Raw genomic sequence first — 20,987 nt, forward strand, 5'->3', positions numbered from 1 at the left:
CTTTTCTCCACCATGAATAAGGAATTTGCCTCTGATCTTCCACTGATAGGAGGACAGAAAATTGACACCTTGGTGTCAAAGCAAAATATACAAGTAAAGAAACACATGCATAATTCTATGTAATTCTCTGCCTCTGCACAAACTTATGTGTATGTGTGTGTGTGTGTGTGTGTGTACATACACACACATACTCATAAAGTCCAAAATTTATTGGAAAGAGTTTAATTAACTAAAAATAATTATGACTGCCCAGTGAAAAGATCAAAGTTGAGGGAGAATTTCATCCAAGCTTACAAAAGCATAGATAGGGCAGCTACATAGAACATGAACCTTTTCACCAAATCTTAGACAACTATAAATAATGGACACCCCTTGAAACTGTAGGAAGCCTTCTAAGAAGGGAGTTTCCATGCTAAGAGCCCACAGACCATGTCTGGCCATGGACAAATTTTGTTTGCTCTACAGTGCTTGATTTTTTAAATTGTTATTGTCATTTAAAAATTGGAAGTTTTGCATGAAAATGTGGATTTTCAGCTTCAAAAAAATTAGATCTTCTCATACTAGACCTGCATTTCTATAGGACGATAACTGACTTGAGCTGAGGAGTACATACTCCCCTTAAGACGCAGAGCACATGCTTCCTATTTGCCATACGCCCCACTCAGCCCACTTGCCTATTTTCATTACTTACTTGGCCCTGGAAGATAGTTGATTTTGCAGCACTTGCCTTAAAACAAAGAGAAGAGAGCAGTATGCATTTGTAAAATGGCCTGAGTATACTCGTAAGTAGTAAAAGTTGGAAGTAAAGGCTTGAGAAGGGCTTGATAAAATGTGTGGTTGATACAGATTGATAATGGATTGTGACATTTACTGTCACTTCACAGTAAAATGAACTGTGAAGTTCAAATGTAAAAAACTTTACATTTGCCTGTTAAACCTTTTAAAATGAGCTTTCAGTTTCATTATGCTGTGAACTTGCATCGGTGATACCTTAGCCTTATGATTCCAACTTCCAGTCAGCCGGTCCACAAATATATATTATTAGGTTCACTGTGTTTTGTGCCCATAGAATTAGAGCAGGGACTGCTGCCCACACAACTCTATTCCCCAATTTTTTTTTTTTTTTTACTTAAAAGTATAACTGTTTATTAAAACTTTGAAGTGAAACATTAATAAACATTATTTTTAAAGACAACACTTTGAAAGCAACCTAAATCTAAATGATCATTTATACCTTTCTCACTATACACAGTTTCCAAAGTCTTTCCAACCTAATGTTACACAGCCATGTCCACCTTCTGAAAGTTCAAGTGAAATAGGGAGATTAAGAGGTACAGACTTCCAGTTACAAAATAAATGAGTCAAAGGGATGAAATGTACAGAATGAGGAATATAGTCAATAACTATGTGATATCTTTGTGATATGTGACAGATGGTAACTAGACTTAAGATGGTGATCATTTTGTAATGCGTAGAAATTTCAAATCACTATGTTGTATGCCAGGAACTAACATGGTGCTGTAGGTCAATTATACTACAAAAACAGACCAAATTTATAGAAAAAGAGAGGGGGTGGGGGAGAGGGGGAGTTGGATGAAGGTCATCAAAAGGTACAAACTTCCATTTATGAGATAAATTATTACTAGGGATGTAATGTGCAACATGGTTAACATAATTAACACTGCTGTGTGCTATGTGTAAAATTTGTTGAGAGTAAATCCTTTTTACTTTTTTTATTTTGTATCGGTGAGATGATGGATGTTCACTAAACTTATTGCAGTCATCATTTCGTGATGTATGTTAAGTCAAATCAGTATGCTGTAGACTTTATTATTGCCCTGTCAATTATATCTCAATAAAACTGCAAGGGAAAAGAAAGAAAGGAGGAAAGGAAAGGGAAGGGAAGGAAAAAATTTACTTTTAACCTTTGTCATAGGGATTTCAGCTTAGGGGGTCATTGCTGTGGCTCCTTTCTTTCAAAGCTAGCCTCTGGAGTAATTCCCCATAGATCACATTTCCCTTTCCTTAGAGTTCCTCATTCCTCCCTTTGTTGCAGGAGAATGGGGTGCAAGAGGATGGTCATGTCCCAGGTTTCAGGTGAGTTCCTGGGACAGGCTGCCAAGTGAGGGTCCTTGGCTTCACACAGGAAAGAATTCAAAAGTGAGCCAAGGTAAAGTGAAAGACAGTTTATTTAGAGAGATACACATTCCATAGGCAGCCCAGGGTGATTAGTTTTTTGGGGCTGGGTAATTTCATAGGCTAACAAGTGGGAGGGGTATTCTGTTTCGGGGAAGGGGCAGGGATTCCCAGGAATTGGGCCACCATGCACTTCCACTTTTTGGGCTTTATGGTGGCCCTCAGAAGTGTCATGGCGCCTGTGGGTGTGTTGTTTGGCGTATGCTAGTGTATTACAGTGAGCGTCTGATGAGGCTTAAGGTCTACTGGGAGTTGTATCTTCTGCCATCTTGGGCCTAGTTGGTTCTAACCAGTTTTTTTTGTTGTTGTTGTTGTTGTTTTTTGTGTGTGTGTGGTACGCTGGCCTCTCACTGTTGTGGCCTCTCCCGTTGCGGAGCACAGGCTCCGGACGCGCAGGCTCAGCGGCCATGGCTCACAGGCCCAGCTGTTCCGCGGCATGTGGGATCTCCCCGGACCGGGGCACGAACCCGTGTCCCCTGCATCAGCAGGCAGACTCCCAACCACTGCGCCACCAGGGAAGCCCCTCTAACCATTTTTTGTCGTATCCTCAATGGCTGTGTCATTCTTTTAATGGTTGTGCCCTGCCCCCTTCCCTCCTGTCTCACCTTTATCAAAGCCAAAGAAAAGGAAAATGAATTGCATAAGTAAAGCAATTAGGCCTTTCTTTTCTTTAGGACAACCTTATTTTTAAGTAGTTTGCCCCATTTTCAGACCTTTTGTCCCAATATTTGCTCCAGAAAATAGAGCTTTCGTAAGCATGTCACTTCTGTGCTATGAGTAAAACCTTCTCACACATAAAACAACTAATTTCTCTTAAGTTATAGTAGATTTATCCCCCTGAAGGGAATAGAAAAGAGAGTAGTCTGTAATTAATTCCTCAATTAATTTGCAACAGTGTTTAATGAACATATAAATTTTCCTAACACCACTTAAAATCTTTCACCAACAGTTTACTAGGGAGTATTTCACAGAGTATTCCCAAATATAATCCTTACACAGGATATTTTCAACAATAATGAACAAGATCTTAGGCAAACATGTGAGATAATTTTCATGGCATGGGTAATTGAGGGAAGTAAGAGATATCTTGGTTATACTTTCTGTTACCCGAAAACTGGGTTCACCTCTTGGTGGGAGTGTAGCCAAAAGACACAACCAAGCCAAAGCGCAGGAGAAGGAAGGATTTGTTATTACTTGCAGCAAGTAAGTAGAATACCGGGCATCTTTCCCAAAGCAATCACTCCCCAACAGCAAGAATTGGGGAAGTTTTAAGCTAAAGGTACATGCATATTCCTGAAGAGGTTTGAGCAGAGGAGAATTCAGCATAGAATAGGGGGCAAAAGTCAACAGAGTCCAAGTTTAGTTGATTGAGGTCAGGAGGGTCAACATCCTCTTTCCATCCTCCACCTGGGTAGGGGCCTTAGTTCCTGCAGAACTCAAAGATATATTATGTATATCCCTTGAGGAGGAACTAGGACTCTGCTTTATCACTGCCTATTGTTTGACTGCCTTTTCTTGTTCCTGCATTCCTTTGTTCCCTTGAGATCCTTGGTTACTGAGACCTGTTCAAGGGCAAGCATTGTGGCCAGGCTTAGATCACAAAATGGCTTAGGCTAAAATGGCTTCTCTTATGTCAAGAAAGCCATCCGTTCCTAGTTCTCTTTCTCCAGGGACCCCCTAACCTATCTGCTTACATTTCTACTTAGGGTAGAAAAATCACATTTCCCCGCCATCAAATTTCCCATAATACCAATCGATGACTGCGGCAGAATCTCAAGTCATATACATCATTGATCAAACCCTTAGGGGCAGTTGGTTTAAGAAGTGAAGCTTGATAACCACTTAATCATTATTGCTATGTCTGATGACTTATGTGGTTTTAACTTCATTTTAACTTAAGTGTTTCTTACTTGTCTGAAACCTACTGATGAGGTTGACAGTAAAAGCCCAAACAAAAAAAAACTGCCATTTATCCCTTAAATGATAGCATCATCACGGCCAAAATTGAAAACAGGATCAACTGTTTCTCACTGGAAATGCCTGTTTTTAGAAGCTGTGTGTGTGTGTGTGTGTGTGTGTGTACTTTGTTTGTTTGTTTGTTTGTTTCAAATAAGCCTTAACTCACTGAAGGGAGGACCTTGATCCAGAAGAATACCAAGCGGAATGAGGAGAGTTTCTAGAAAGTGTCTAAAAGTGATGGATGGGGTAGGGCATCTGGAAGAAAATGGCAGAGCTCAGGATGACTGTCAGCAAGGAAACCCCACGTTGTTGGTGTGTGCTGAGCATTTCTCTGGCGTCTTATCAATTTGGAAGGAGGATGACTCCAACTTCCACCGTTCATTCAGTTCATTTTCACCGCCATCTTAAGAATCTGCTGTATTCCATGCACTGTGCTAGTTAATAAGCTGTCCCTGACCTCAAAGTGCTCCCGCTGGAGATAGAAAACAGAGGCCCTCTAAACAGTGTGGTGTAGGTGCTGGTGAGAAATGGATTTGGGATCATGCTCCTCAGACCACTCTTAGCAAAGGGTCCACCCAGAAGGGTCATTAAGTCAGAGTCCAGGTGGGCTGCAGGAAAACAGGCTTTCTGAGACATGACTGAAGCAGAAATGTTGTTCAGAGAGCTCTAAGCAATGATGATGTCCTCTTCTTTGGATTCAGTTGTATCATTGCTGAGAAAGAATTGTGTTCAGAAGTCAGGAGAGCCTGGTATTTGTAAACATCACCTTAAATGCAAGTGTGTAGGTTACTAGTGTGAATTCCTCTGGAATGGTGACATGACCCTTCCCCAAAAGCAGGGGGAAGAGCAGCAAAACTTGGACTGTTTTTCTAAATCTGGCAACACCTTACCCAGCAGTGACAGGGTCACTGGCACCTGTACCCCGTGTTAAGGTACCAGGAACAAGGGAAGTGCTCTGCTGCTGCTGCTGCCCTCTGTGGCCTCTGCTGGCAGTAAGTTTCTGTGCCCCTGGCTAATTAACCATGGCATTAATCCAGTTTATATGTGTGTGGTCCCTTTCTGCTAATTTTTGATACATCTGAAAGGATACAGTGCTCTGATTGAAACACATACAAGGTCAGTGGTGGCGAGGAGGGAGTAGTTAAGTGGGGAGGGGAGGACAGGGCTAGGGGTCACCTGCACAGAGGGAATGATAAGTCTTAAAGGATGAATAGGCCTGCACCAGGTGCAAGGTACAAGGCACAGTGCCATGAAATAGGGTGGTGCGTGTTAGGGGTTGAATTGTGTTCCCCCAAAATTCATATGTTGAAGTCCTAACCATCAGTCCTTCAGAATGTGACCTTATTTGAAGATAGGGTCCTCACAGAGGTAATCAAGTTAAAGTGAGGTCATTAGGGTGGGCGTAACCAGTGTGACTGATGTCCTTATGTTAAGGGGAAATCTGAACACAGAAACACAGAAGACAATATGAAGAGACAGAGAGAGAAGATGCCAGCTGTCTGTAAGCCGAGGAGGCAGGGCTAGAACAGCTCCTTCCATCACGGCCTCAGAAGGCACCAACCCTGGCCACACCTTGATCTCGGACTTCCAGCCTCCAAAACTATGAGGCAATACATTTCTGTTGTTTAAGCCACACAGCATGTGGCACTTTGTTATGGCAGCCCTAGAAAACTAAATCAGTGCGTTTGGAGAAGGAAACTTCTTGTTTTCTCTAATAATTGTAATGTCCTGGGAGAAGAAAGCCAAAAGAGGCAGTCTACAGAAGGCCACAGAAATCTCCTCTCAGAGTCCAGGCCACCTGGACACTCCCCCAGTACAGCATGTCCTTCGGGTTTTTCATAATTCCTTATCATGTTTTTGGCCTCTCCTTCTACCAAACCCAACTGTGTTTCCTTGCTACTAATGGGGTGTCATTACAAGCCTCATATTAGCTGTTTCATATTTGCTTCATTATGTTCCCCCTTGTGACTTATTAACATGGCTTGTGTGTGTGTCAGAAGCTGGTGTTATTCTTCGTCGGCAGTGTCCCATGGGATAATACATAGTCCCAGCCATTGTATCTGGTGGCTTCTGTCACATCCTTTATTCTTCCCGATAATTCCAGATTTAACCATGACACTCTTGTTTCTGAGAAGGAAGTTGAAAAAAAAAGAAAAGCGATGGACAAGGAATCACATTCACCGTTGCTAGGTCCACAGTTTGGGCCATAGTCTGTGAGCCTGTTACCAAGGACTTGGGTGGGTGTGGCACCTGCCAAGTCACTGGACAGGTCCCTGGTGGGCAGGACTGGCCACATAATCCAAGAAGACCAAAAATATTCCAGGCAGAATATATTTTTAAAATCCTTACCTAGATACATTATAGTGAAACTGTAGAAAACTTTAAAACCAGCTGGAGAAAGAAAGCAGGGTTCATTCAAAGTGTGATAGGCTGATAGTAAACTTCTCATTCAACAGGAACATAGAAGCCACAAGAAAGTACAGTGATGTTTTAAATGTACTGAAGGAAAATAACTGCCAACCAGGAAAAAATATCTTTCACAAATGAAGGTGAAATAGAAGACATTTTTAAATCAACAAAAGCAAAATTCGCCACTAGAGGATTCATGCTAAAAAGAATTTCCATGTAGAAAATAAATGTAGTTACCAAAGGGGAAGGGGAGGAATAAATTAGGAGTATGGGATTAACAGATACACACTACTGTATATAAAATAGATAAACAACAAGGATTTACTGTATAGCACAGGAAACTATTCAATATCTTGAAATAACCTATAATGGAAAAGAATCTCAAAAAGTATACATATGTGTGTGTGTGTGTGTGTATAAATCACTTTATTGTACACCTGAAACTAACATAATATTGTAAATCAGCTATATTTTTAAAAGAAAGAATTTCTAAAGGGTGTTCTGAAAAACTATAAGGTACAGAGATCAAAGAATTTAATAAATATATGGATAAAGCTAAATGAATACTGACTATATGATAATAATGTCTTGTATTTAAATGTATACAAATATTTACATATATAATAATCCTATTATAAAACATTACAAAAATAGCATATAAGTCAGGAAAAGTAAATGGTTTTAAGGTGTTCTAAACTCTGTACATTGTCTGGGAAAAGGATAAAGCTATTGATTTACATTAGACTTTGATAAGCAAAGGTGAAGTACAACCTAATTGTGGAAGATAAATGTGGAAGATAAATTTAAAAGCTCCTAGAAGATAACATAGAACAGTATCTTTATGACCATGAGATAGGAAAATATTCCTTAAATAGGACACAAAAGGCACTGATTATAAAGGCAAGGATTAGTAAATTGATTACATTAAAATTAGAGACTTTCATCTAGACACTATAGAAAGAGTAAAAAACCAGAGCTCAGAGTGGGGAAAGATATTTGCAACACATATAACTAACAAAAGACTCATATACGTATTATAAATCTGTAAAGAGAAAGGCTCATCACCCAACAGAAGATTGAGCAAGAGGTTTAACAGACTGTTTCAAAGAGAGAAAATCTAAATTGCCTTCAGCATATGGTAATGTGCTCAATCTCAACCATCAGAGAAATACGTATTAAAACCACAATGAGATACCACTACACACCCAACACAGTGGTTTAAATTTTTAGGTGATTTTTTTTTTTTCTTTTTTGGCCGTGCCACACGGCTTGCAGGATCTTAGTTCCCTGACCAGGGACCAAACCCTGGCCCTCGGCAATGAGAGCACATAGTCCTAACCACTGGACCACCAGGGATTTCCCAATGGTTTAAAATTTTAAAACTGACAATACCAATTGTTGTGGATGTGGAGTAATAGGAATGCTCCTGTGTTGGTGGGAGTACAAATAAGAACAGTCTGGAATACCCAATAAGCAGCAGTTCTACTCAAGTATGTGTGGCCCAACAAAAATGTGTTCATAGCAGTATTATTCATAGTGGCCCAAAACCAGAAATAAGTCATCTATCAACAGTAAAAGGGATGAATTGTGATGTATTCTTACAATGAATATTCAGCAGTGAAATACTGTACTCACAAGAAATGAATAAATCTTACTACATAAAGTTGAGCAAAAGAAACAAAACAAAAATAGTATATGCTGTAAGAATCCATTTATTTATATAAAGTATTTTAAAAGGGCAAAACTAATATATGAGGTTAGAAATCAGGATAACAGCTACCTCTAGGGAGCAGGAAAGTGTGTGTGGTGACTGGGAGAAGCACAGGGTACTCATAATGTGCTATATTTCTTGATCTGAGTGGTAGTCACATGAGTGTGTTCAGTGGGTGATAATTCATAAAGCTGTACACTTATGGTTTGTGCATTTTTCTGCATGTAATTTCACTTCAGTTTAAAAGGTCCTTTAAAACAGAAAATGTAATTGAGAGAGTACTCAGTGATACATGTGATTTACAGGAACTCAAATATAAAGTGATATCCTCCTCAGGATAATTTTGAAGAAAGCCTCTCCTTATATTGTTGACATGGGGTATTGTTTACCTGTCTCTCTCCCTGTCTACCTGTCTCTCTAATAGACTCTGAACTTTGGTGGGGGCAGGGCCTGTGCCCCCATCTCTACCTGACAGAGCAGTTTCTCACTGTTTGTGGGATTCACGAAATAAGGTACTAACTTGAGAAATGTGCTCCTATTCCCAGGTTAAGAAAACGACTGAGGCCACCTTGCAGACGATACAAGATATGGTCACCATCGAGGACTACGATGTTTCTGAATGCTTCCAGCACAGTCGTTCCACAGAGTCTGTGAAGTCTACTGTCTCTGAAACCTACCTGAGTAAGCCCAGTATCGCCAAGAGAAGAGCCAACCAGCAGGAGACCGAGCAGTTCTACTTCATGGTATGCCTGCTGCTTCCACAGCCACTCTTGGGGCTCAGGTCTGGGGGCCCCAAGCACTGTTTCTGGAGTTGCATCAGAATCACCTGGGGTTCTTTACTAAGATCAGAGTTTCCAATTCAGTAGGTCTGGGATAGGGTTTAGGAGATAGTACTGATATGCGGACAAATTTAAAGAGGACTGCTCTGAAACAGAACTTTTAGATTATTTAATGAACATACATGTCACCAGGGGAGCTTGTTACAATGAAGGTTCTGATTCCAGTAGGTCTGGGGAGGGAGGCACCTGAGAGCCCACATCTCTAATAGGCTGATGCCACAACACTTTGCTTAGCAAGTTTCTATGATCTAAAAGACAAAAGTGGCTGGATTTTAGATATCCTATGGGAAGTTCCTGGACACTGAATAATGTTTTTAAAGTTAAAAACGTATCTTTGCTTTTGCAGAAACTCAGAGAATATTTGGAGGGTAGTAATCTCATCACAAAACTTCAAGCCAAGCATGACTTGTTGCAGAGGACCCTTGGAGAAGGTCAGTTATCTGACATAGTTGGGGAGATGACCTGGATTATATGTTGTGTCATGTATGTATTCCATGAAGAGTGTGAACTGTGAATTCGTGCTGGAAGAAGCAGAGAACACTGTATGTTGACATTTGGCTTTTATCTGTGTAAGAATCAAGTTCTCCCTGGAACTGTTTTCTTTATGAGCTTGATGCTAACCAGAACAGGGAAATCTGGCCAACACAGAGCTCCAGAGGAAGGGTCTTCAGAGCACAGTGCTCCTAGGAAGAGAGAAGTCAGAAGGAGCCGCACCTGTTCCCACCTGCTGACCCCGCCCCCCCAGTCACTTCTTCCTTTCCTTCTTGGACTTCCCCACCCTTCCAGCCCCACCCCTTTTGTTTAAATGGACTAGTATTTGTTGTCCCATCTAATGCCTGTTTGGACTCTAGAAACCAGTTAAACCAGTTTGGGTGATTTTTTTTTTTCTTTCAGTAGGCATTGGTTTTACTTGAGAAGCAAACGAATTCTATTACGCATATTGCTGTATCTAATGGTACCAAAAACAACAGTAGCTACCACTAACACAAGGCTCTCTCTGTGCCAGGCATTGTTCTGAGCTGTGTATATAACTGGGCACTATTAATTTCCCCATTTTTACAGATGGGAAAACTGAGGAGAAAAAAAAGGATTAAAGTAAAGGGTACAGGGCTTCCCTGGTGGCGCAGTGGTTGAGAGTCCGCCTGCCGATGCAGGGGACACGGGTTCGTTCCCCGGTCTGGGAAGATCCCACATGCCGTGGGGCGGCTGGGCCCGTGAGCCATGGCCGCTGAGCCTGCGCGTCCGGAGCCTGTGCTCCGCAACGGGAGAGGCCACAACAGTGAGAGGCCCGCATACCGCAAAAAAAAAAAAAAAAAAAAAAAAAAAGTAAAGGGTACAGTGTAGATGTTATTGCTTCCCTTTTCATCTTCATGAAATTTAAAAGGGAAAAAAAAACACAAATGAAGTTCCTGTCGTAAGTACCTCATAATCTGTAATGCATTTAATTATCTTTTATTCACACTAGATCTTGCTGGAAGTTATAAAAAAAGAAAGAATACAGATGGGAGAGGAAATCAGGGGACTGAGTTGTGTAAATAACTCGGGCCAAAAAGAGTTTGCTCCCTTGACCTAAACTCTTGCCTCCTACCATTTTAGAACCTTCCTTAGCCATAAAGCAGGGTTTCCATCACCTTATCTCCTGGTTTCCTCCAAGGGACCATTATCCTCTGGGAATGTCCACATGGAGAAAGATCATCATAACCTGAAACTCCGTGTGTTGCAGTTAGGATGACAGACTCTAAGATAAAAGGCCAATTTCACTTAGAAAAAAAACAAATAACATTTAAAGTGCCAAGAACTGTCTTAAAAAATAAAATAACCAAATACAATATGTGAACCTTCATTAGACTGTGAATCAAAAAGCAAAGTTGGGCTTTCCTGGTGACGCAATGGTTGAGAGTCCGCCTGCCAATGCAGGGGACACGGGTTCGTGCCCCGGTCCGGGAAGATCCCACATCCCGCGGAGCGGCTGGGCCCGTGAGCCATGGCCGCTGAGCCTGCGCGTCCGGAGCCTGTGCTCCACAACGGGAGAGGCCGCAGCAGTGAGAGGCCCGCGTACTGCAAAAAAAAAAAAAAAAAAAAGCGCTTTTTTTTCTTTGAATAGTTGCCTTACCTCAGCAATTATGTCCTCTTTTTTCTTTGTTCTCCTCATTATATCATGTAAAGTCTTTTTTTTCTTTTTTCCACTTTTCACAAATGCCTGATATTGCAGTGATGCCCCAAGGTCTGTTGCCAGTCCCAAAGCATAAATAATCTTCAGTGCAGATGAATACTTAATAGGCACAAAGTCCTTCCCTACAGGACTGGAGACACCATTTAAGAAATTGTGAGTTGGAGGGAATTAAGTAGTGGGTGAATTCATTCTTGGCACTGCATGTAGACACGTGTTCATACTCTTGGGATCACATCCTGAAACTTTTATGGTACTCATTCTATGTAGATTCCCTTATGTCTCCTGGAGAGAAAGCCCCACCGGTTGATATTATTTTACATGCCATTTTGGCTAGGGCTCTATTTCAGCCAGTTCACTGAATCCGTACGCCAGATTCTGTCTTCAGCTGCAGAACTGTGTAAAGCTGTATCGTACCTGTGAGCTCCGTGCCAGGATGTCTTCATCTTGTAATTACTTTCAATGGTTTCCGGTGTCCTAGCGACACAAGCTTGTTCACACGTACCAGGCGTTCGCTGGACTGGATTTATTCTGTGCAAGAAACTGGATGGTTCTCACCCAGTGCCTGTAGACCCACTGGCTGCAGACCTCTCTGCTCCCCAGCACTGCCCCCCATGCAGGCTTGGCAGCACACAGTTGTGCTGCATGGGCTTGTTGCTGGTGGCTTTGCCCAGAGACAAGCAGAGCATGGGGGCCATGCCCCACCTTTTAGCTCAGCCATTGTGAGTCCTTTGGCTTTCCATGCAAGCCCTGTTCACATTAGTAGGCTTACACCAAAGGAGACCGGGCAAATTAATGGCGCCTGTCCCACAGTGAGATTATCCAATGGTGAGCCCTTAAGAAGGGATCCGACTCTGGGTTTGGCCAACTAAGGTTAGTAGCACAGGATTAAACAATGTGTTTGGGGACAGTCCTGACTTTTTATGTAGAAATCACATCTCTGAGTTATACTAGGCTCATTGCTACAAAAACTGCCTTCATAGTAAAAGAAATAGAGCCTAACTCAGGGATTTAGCAGTTGATCGTACACAGCTGAAACTGTAACTGCGGAAATGTGTTTGGCCTGTCTTGCTGCTCACTTTTGGCAGGCTGCCAGTGGCCCAGTAAGTCCTTTGATTTACAGCCCTGCAAAGCAACTAGATTGGGCTCTTAAAGTGGCACTGTCAAAATTCAGAATTCCAAATCTTTGAAAACAACTGAAATAGAAACACATAATGAGTTGTTAAGACCAAAATCGTCATCATCATCTTCATCATCCTTCAGCAGCACCATTATATCATTTTGTGATGTCTTTGTTTTTAAATTGGAGATGTTCAGTCGAACACGGTAAATGAGCTATGTGTCTATAAAACTGAGGCACTGAAATTTTTTTTCTTTTCTCTTTTAGTAATGAGCCTTAGTGTTCACATTGGCTTCTTTGAGTGCAGCATTTGGAGTTAAGGGGGTGTAAATATCAGTGTAATTTTTGCTGAACATAGAAAATCTAATACTGAAAGTTGAGTTCCATGTTATTTTGTTTCTAGACCCAGGCATAAGGTTTCTGACAAAGGAGTTGAATAGATGATCCTCACTTAATCCTTTGTCTGTCTTTGAGTAAGAGTACAAATATACTTTCCAAAGAGAAGCTGATTGTGAATAATTATGTTCTTTAGAAAAGCACTGCAGGTAGTTGGTATTTTCAAGGAAGAAAAAGGGCTGAAAAGTAACACCAGGAGTCCATATCAATCATTCGTTAGGGGCAAAATCTAGGGTACCTCCATTCAGTTTGAGCTGTGCACATTTTAAATATTTTATCTAGTTTGGGGACTCAAATTGCAACCAAATTAATACTTTGGTTTTTCCTTTTACTCTGTGGACAGAAAACACATGGCCCACACAGTATTACTTGGGAGCTCAGATCTAGAATTAAAACAAACCTGAGCCTTAGTGCCAGGTTTGGGCATGAAAAATAATTCTCTTCCTAATTCTCAAGTAAAATTTTAAAAGTAGTCAAAGTAGGTGCTTGTACCAAGAACAAGATAATTCTGGGTCATGGGTCATTCTTTTCTTCCAAATGGCTTGCATTGGGGTGGGAGGAGGAGTTCTCTGTTGTTCTTAATAATTAAGTAGCCTTCCAAAGAAAGTGATTGAAATTTAATCCTCAGACCACTGGAAGCGTTCACATTTCTCTGGGAAACAGATTCTTCTAAGCTTGCGTGTTATTGATCTATTAATGATGATACTGATTGAAAATAAAACCTCATTCATCAGTTAAGACACAGTCAGTACTATTAGCAGAAAAAAACGATGGATGTGGTGGTGGCAGTTATACTCTGAATGATAGTTCTTGCAAAGCTTGCTCTTGACTCATTAATCAAAATGTATCTTTTATAGGTTTTTAATTTTTTTTTTTTTTTGGTTTTTAATTTTTTATCAAATACTACTAACCATGGATGGATGGAGCAAAATGATTTTAAGCCATTTTATATAATCTTTTTCTAACTCTAGTGAATATTCAGTTGGGATATTCTAACAAAATAGCAAAATTTAAACATAAAGCATTTCATTTCTAAGGAATTATCATTAACATCTTTATCATTGAATCACTTGAAAGTTATTAACCTCTGTGATTCTCTTTAATTTGATAGATATTATATTTGTTTAATAATTAATTTATTAAATCTTCAGTATTTTGTATTTGGTTTTAGCCATATGAGGTGGACAGATATGTAAGCCATAGTCTCTACCTGTCTTCTAGGATCTTTCAGAGTATTTGCTGGGGAAAACAAAAGACTTAACATTTTACAGTGTATTGGATTGGCCCAAAAGATCATTCGGTTAGTGAATACACTGTGCAATAAAATTCTTGGCAAAAATGAAAAAATGTCTTTTATTTTTACTTAAAACAGAACGAACTTTTTGGCCCACACAGTATTACTTGGGAGCTCAGATCTAGAATTAAAACAAACCTGAGCCTTAGTGCCAGACCCACCACATACTGACCATGTAACCTTGGGCAAGTCACTTGCCCTCTGTATGCTCAGTCTCTTCTGTAAAATAAAAATAGTAATAGTATCTACTTCATAAAGTTGTGAAAATTGTGAGTTACTATAGAGAAAGTGCTTAGAACAGTGTCTAATAAATGTTAGACATTGCCGTTTTTATTGTTGTTACTGATACATAAGTTTATGTCATACTTTTATGTTGTAATAAAGTATGCAGCATGGCAGAATATAATACAGCACAAGCCAGCTATTTTCTCTGCCTTCCATCCTTTGTTCATTCTACTGACTCGCCCTGGGTGATCTCAGCTAGCTCCCATGGCCCCAGCACAACCTAAAGGGTGGCAACTCTTTAAATCTTAATCTCCAGCCCTGTCTTCTCCTTGTGCTTTAACCCTGTATAGCCAGCTTCCTGCTGAAGGCTATCCCATAAGACATCACACTCAGCTCACCGTCTGCTCTCTCCGCTTTCATAGACCTCTCCCACTTAGAAATAGCTATAAATTCTTCTGGAGTTCTGTGTCCACCGTCTCTTTTTTCTTGTTCCCCAAAATAGCAGAAGGCCAGCAGAAGGAAGGGACTTCCAGTTAAATGATAGGTAGAGCTGGGTAGTGGAGGAAAAATCAGATTTTTCTCCTTTCCCCCGACCCCAACCCCAAGTCATGGCCAAGGACAGATTCTACCAAGACTAACAGTAGCCTGGATCTGTTTGAGAAAGGTATTCTCTGATATGAACTGGTGCCCCTTGTTTAGTAAATAGGTATTAGCCAAATCGTTTATGTCACTTGTTATTCAAAAGCAGATGATAGAGTAAAAGACTCGTTGCAGCCTGGCAGTGTTCATTCACCATTCCCAGCCAGGCAGCTCTCTCTATGGATTGTTATATTGGCCTTGCTGTACAAGCCTGAATCACTGCATTGTGATACGATGGGCTGGTCTCACCTGTTTGTGCTGCAACATGACCCTTCTCTGCCAGCTGTATTTTCAGGCTGTTTCAGGACCGTATCATCATTTTGCAAATAAACCAGTTGAATGGTTTAACTCTCCCACACCCCTTCCCACTGCTCCACCCTAAATATAAGAGAGAACAGACAGCAACCTGTAGACATATTCAAACTTGAAATTACCTCAGTTTGTAGGAGCACCACAAAAATACAGAGCTGTTATTTAAAACAAATCAAGAAGCCCGAATGTATAAGAACCTCATGTTTTAAGTGACAGAGAATTCTGTGAAAGGCTTTTAGCTTACAAGTTGGTGGAATGTAGCATAATTTAATGTCCTTGTACTTTAATATCTGCAAATGTCATTTCCGACTATGAAGTGCAACTTCTCTCCCTGATTTCATATTATAGAATAAACACCAATTTAATCTAAAGGAAATTGAGTTCTCCTAACCCTACGTGACCCCCTGCTTCTCTCTCACAAGTATCAATCAAGACGGGGAATAACTAACATTCAAATCTTGGATGTGTTTTATTTGTATTTCATCTTTGAACTTACAGTTAAGATCAAGCAGGAGCTTCCCTGGTGGTCCAGTGGTTAAGACTCTGAGCTTCCACTGCAGGGGGCTCAGGTTCAATCCCTGGTCAGGGAACTAAGATCCCACATACCACATGGCATGGCCAAAAAACTAAAAAAAAAAAAAAAAAAAAAAAAGATCACGCAGCTATTTCTTGATTTAAAAAATAATAATAAAAAATAAAACTCCCTGCTTCATATTGCCAAGTGAAATATGTTTCTCTAATCTATAGAATTTATTAAATTTTATGTATAGATTTTATGAAATATTTACTTTGCATTTTTTATCTGTCTTTATATACTGTCTTCATGCTCTCCACCATAAAATGTGTAAGTTATTATAAACTCAGCATCATAAATCAAGGGACAGATGATACAAAAGATTGCCCAGTGCACTGCACGGATGCCATTCAGTTGACTTATTTTAATTTTTTTTTTCTGCAGGTCATAGAGCTGAATATATGACTACAAGGTAGGAAAATATTTTATCATAACTTATTGCGTCTCACTCTCTTCTCTCTTTTAACAAGCAACCATTTAAATGCTGCATGAATGAAGATATTTTGTTAATGAACATGGAAGATAGTTTGGGCTTGACAAAACAGTAACATGAAGTGTTTGGGGTTCTCACAAAAGCAGATTTGCTCTGGAAGATCTGAGGGTTTCCCAGTGGAATTGTAAAGCTCTTTAATGAGCAGCCTCAGTTAAAAAAAAAAAAAAAAAGACATAAATTGAATGGGTTTGATTTATCTAATCCAAAACACTTTAAGTTTCTAGAAAGAGTCTGATAGGATTTTTGATTTGATAATTTAATTAACAAGCAATATTATGCACATATCTACTGTGTTAGTTACTTCTTGCTCCTGTATGATGTATAAAAACTAGAGCTATGTTGAATACTCTTAGGATTTTAGCTCTGCCCCTGTTTGGTTTACTTCAAAAATTTGACTTTTAATGCCTAGTATCATATTGCACTTTCTTTCTTTTTTTCTTCCTTTTTCTCCCCTTTTTTAAAATTCTTAGAAGGATTTTGATGCTACTGCTGAGAAGGAAAAGCCTTTTTGGAAGCAGGTTCTGATTTAGGTTGGAAAAAGTTTGTGGCAACTTTTACTTTTCTCTGTCAACATTTGTACAACAGCCAGAAATTATTCTAATGGACATAGCAAGACTTTACACTTTTAAAATTGAGTTCTCTTTGAGGTAGGAGGCATTTAGAACACTGGTGTGTCTGTTGCAGTAATTGGCAAGTTGATTTTAAGGTTCTGCAATGTTCCTGCTAGGCAGTTTATTCAAAAGGAAACCCCTCTTACTTCTCGGTGAACCAACTAGGAAGATACAGCTACTGACTTGTCTAAACTTTATGAAAATACTGAGGTTTTTCTTCCCTATGTCAGTGACAAAGAGGCATATTACTCCTGCATAGTAATATGTGGCTTTTTTCACAAATAGTGTCCCTTGGCATTATCAACTATTTTACCTGTTTCTAAATTATAATTAATGTAAGGCAATTTTTTAAAAGATTTTTTTAAAGGAAGGAGTGCAAATATATATTTGCAATGAGGGCTGTACTTGCCCAACAGACTTGATATTCACATCATCCTGACTGGTACTTCCTCTCATCCACATGGGCATTCTACCTAGAAAGCCAGATTATCTGGAAGTTGTGTGGCAGGCACACAACCAGAAGGAGTTATACAATTCGAATGTTGAATGAAGGTAGAATCTGTTCACCTGATGTGTACGTGGTAGAGCCAGATCCATCAGTGCACCAGTCTGCCTGCCGAGCCAACTCTGCCATGGAAAGTACCTTGATAAGCACTCAGGCAGTTTATGTTAACCTCAAATCCCTCTCACAGCTTTAGTATCTTCATATTTGTCTCATACTTTTGATGTGTCAAGAGAGGCAATTTTCAGGCTTTTGGGAGAAGACTCAAAAGGCATCTCTCCATTAGCCCCAGCCAGGAGTTTCTCGGCATCTCTCAGTGATGCAGGAGTAATTATCCAGTGCCACTGGGGGCTTTGGCTCTAGCTACAACATTTGCTTGTCCCCACTAATCAGTAACCAAACAAAATGAGCCTGTGTTCCTATTCCCTTAGCTTCATCAGCTGCTCCAGATAGCATTAAATGTGAAGTTCTTTGGACCTTGTTGTAATAACCACATTTTCTAGTTCCTATATTTGATGCTTTGATATCTTGGGGCCTTACTGACCCTGGAGGGACTCCCCTTCTGAGAGTTAGTCAATTCCTAGAGATAGTAAAGGGCTTGCTTACAAGTGTGCCTTTTGTGTACAAAGCAACCAGTCCAGAGCCCAGACTCTCAGCCACCTCCTTTATCAAGTCTTCACCTCAGGGCCACTGTTCCTCTTCCCCAGTCACCCAAAGGCCAGGTACCAGACAAATAGGGACAGCTCCCGTGCCCCCAGGGCCCACCAAAATTATTCAAGAACTAGCCAATCCTAAACCTACTTACCCTGCCTTGCCTGTTCCTTCCATGGGAACCGCAACAAAGGCTCACATTTTCCCTCATTCTTCCTTCCTCCTGAGCGACCTTGGTGTTTCTGCGTGTGCCCCCCTCCCCCATGTAGTAGCAGGCCCCCAACTCTTGGGAACTGTGAGTAACAAACAGTCTTCCCAATAACAGTTGTCTTCTGATCTGTTGCCTCACCATACCTGAGTAAAAATAAAGTCTATATTTTAAAATACTTCTAAAATAATGAAAAGAGTGGATGAAATCAAGCACATATGGTTAAATTCCTTGGTGGGCAGTTGTTTTGTTTGTTTATACCTACCAGATCCTTTCCTCTGTGAATGGCACAGAATTCAGTGTATAAACAAGATTTCAGAAACTTCAGCAGTGGCAGATTATGACTTGCTGCTTGGTGAAATTTTCCATGTTTGCTTCTAGGCACTTGCAAGGGCTCCTTTTAACCTCTCAAGCACCATGGAGCTTCAGGTGTTGCTTGTTGAATACCCCATTAGTCATAGGAGCCCAGCTGTTGGGAGGGCCTTAGAATTTGGCTATGGAAGGTGGTATCAGCAAGTTTGTTCCCCTACCTCTCTTGATTGCTATGATAATACCTTAGGAAGCTAGCCAGGCTTCTACATAAACTCTTGGGCTTTCGTTTCTAAACTGGTCTTTCAGAACTTTAATGAACTGAAAAGGCAATTCTTCCTAGAGAGTTTGCAGCTTAATAAAGGGCTTTACCTGATTTCCAAGTGTGGTGTACATCCTCAAACCAGCCTTCCAGTTAAGAAGGAGTTTAGATTGGAATGTCCAGAGAGAAGTTTTGGGATTCTTCTTCCATGTATTCCTTGCAGCACAGTTGTTGAAGTTGAGTCACGTAATCCTGGCCCTCTTTGCCGTAAAGGGAGAGGGCGGAAGAGGTTCCCTCTCTCCAGTTACAGAGCAAGATGATGCAGGGTTTCTAAATATGGTACGTGGTACCCTGGATGTGCATATGTCAGAGAGACTGACTTATCCATCAAAGCAAGCAGACTGGAGATGGAGAGAGTCCAGAAAAGAATAAATGGGTGCATCTTAATGCTCTACAAATAGGTGATGAGCTAGTCTGTTTTAAAGAAATAACAATTCATGTGAGCCTGGACCCACTGCCCCCCACTGAAACAAAACTCTATTTTTCACTTGTGACCCATTAATAGCTACTTTTGCATAAAATAAAATCCCATTAATTGCCTGAGGGATATCAAACAGATGTCATGTTATTTGCATTGAAGAATTATGTTGTAACTAAAAATATTACATTTAATTTCTCTATTGGGATCTATCAGAGTCCTAATTTTTATGACCTGTTGTCTTCTGTGTGACTTGTAAGCCGAATAACACAAACCTCGGTTTGTAACTCTTGGCCAAATAGCTCGCAGTTAATTCCATTTGTTTATGATGACTGCTTTAAAACAAACTAGCAAACAAATGTCAACTACAACATACAAGAAAAGAATAGTCTGATTGAATAGCTGGTATGGGTTTTGATATATAAGTAAAAGTAAATAAATGGGAAAGGGGAGGACTGTTTTCCTCTGTGGGTAGGGGTGGGGAAGGAACACAAGAATTCCTGTGTTTTGTAATTTTGATGTGACCTATGGGTGTTTCATTTATTGTTTGATTTCTGTCATGCTCAGTAATTATATTCCCTCTCTTAGGCCTCCAAATGTTCCCCCTAAGCCCCAGAAACACAGGAAGTCCAGACCCCGCTCACAGTATAATGCTAAGTTGTTTAATGGGGATTTGGAAACATTCATCAAGGTACTGGCACCAGCCATCTGGGTGGCTGATCTCCACGCTTCTTACTATAATGGTCTCAGCCTCTCATAAAAGGAGGCAGGTCATTATGTCCAAGTCTGTCCTGGGGCTCTTTGCTTTCCCAGAAAATCAATATAATATTTCCTGAAGTCAGAGAGAGGAAAGAATATTTGGTTGGAGTGCCTTCAGAAGAGGGAATAAATGTGGGTATTATTATACTGGCAAAAGAGAAAGCCCTCTTTCTTAAAAAAAAAAAAAAAAAAAGCCATAATTTGTACAAAAAGGAAAAGAGCTACCTGGTAAAATGTTTTGTTTCTACTCATGCAAATGAGGTGGCACAAAATATATCTAAAGTCCATCGTTAAGCTAGCTCTGAAGCACAACGAGTTTCGATTTCCCATGACTTGAGGAATTCATTATATTGGATAAATTGTAGGACCCTGTGGTCTGTATCTGGATCTCTGCTGTGTTTACTCTGTCTTTTTCATCCTGTTATTTCTGATAACGCTTCTAGCCGAGGACGAAGGAATTCACACACGAGACATCAGGTATAGTGCTCGAGGGAAGCAAGGGCACAGCCTCTTTCACTCTTGATATCATTTTCAAATCACAGTCATGCTTGGCTTTAATTAGACTTTTTAAGGTCTTTAAAAGAAAAGTGTTTGCAGTTGGAAATTAGACAGGTTTATAAATAGCTTTACTTAGAAAAGAATCATAGGACTCAAACACTGATTTAAGAGGAGTAGTTCTCTAGTAAAACTGGATAAACTCTTAGGTTTTACATTATGTATTTGGCAAACATACTAAATTTGGGTCAGGGGCTTTTATTAAGGAGAGTCAATGTTAAATACAAATGTACATTTAATACTGGATTTTGGACCCTCATGTAAATTATACAAAAAAAGAGAAGAACTTACTCTTCCATAGCTAACATTTTATGA

At 40.2% G+C, this 20,987-nt stretch overlaps 1 protein-coding gene across 1 annotated transcript in view; it reads left to right on the forward strand.

Moving 5' to 3' along the window:
* The window catches only part of SRGAP1 (SLIT-ROBO Rho GTPase activating protein 1), a 280,442-nt gene that overhangs the window by 204,256 nt on the left and 55,199 nt on the right, over window positions 1-20,987 (forward strand). Inside the window, exons 9-12 of the mRNA XM_082635779.1 lie at window positions 8,821-9,018; window positions 9,461-9,545; window positions 16,229-16,256; window positions 19,947-20,049. Coding sequence (XP_082491905.1) covers window positions 8,821-9,018; window positions 9,461-9,545; window positions 16,229-16,256; window positions 19,947-20,049 — 414 coding nt within the window. The remainder of the gene's footprint in view (window positions 1-8,820; window positions 9,019-9,460; window positions 9,546-16,228; window positions 16,257-19,946; window positions 20,050-20,987) is intronic.

Source organism: Mesoplodon mirus (genome assembly GCF_964341445.2).
Source record: "Mesoplodon mirus genome assembly, chromosome: 11".
NCBI classification, from domain to species: Eukaryota; Metazoa; Chordata; class Mammalia; order Artiodactyla; family Ziphiidae; genus Mesoplodon; species Mesoplodon mirus.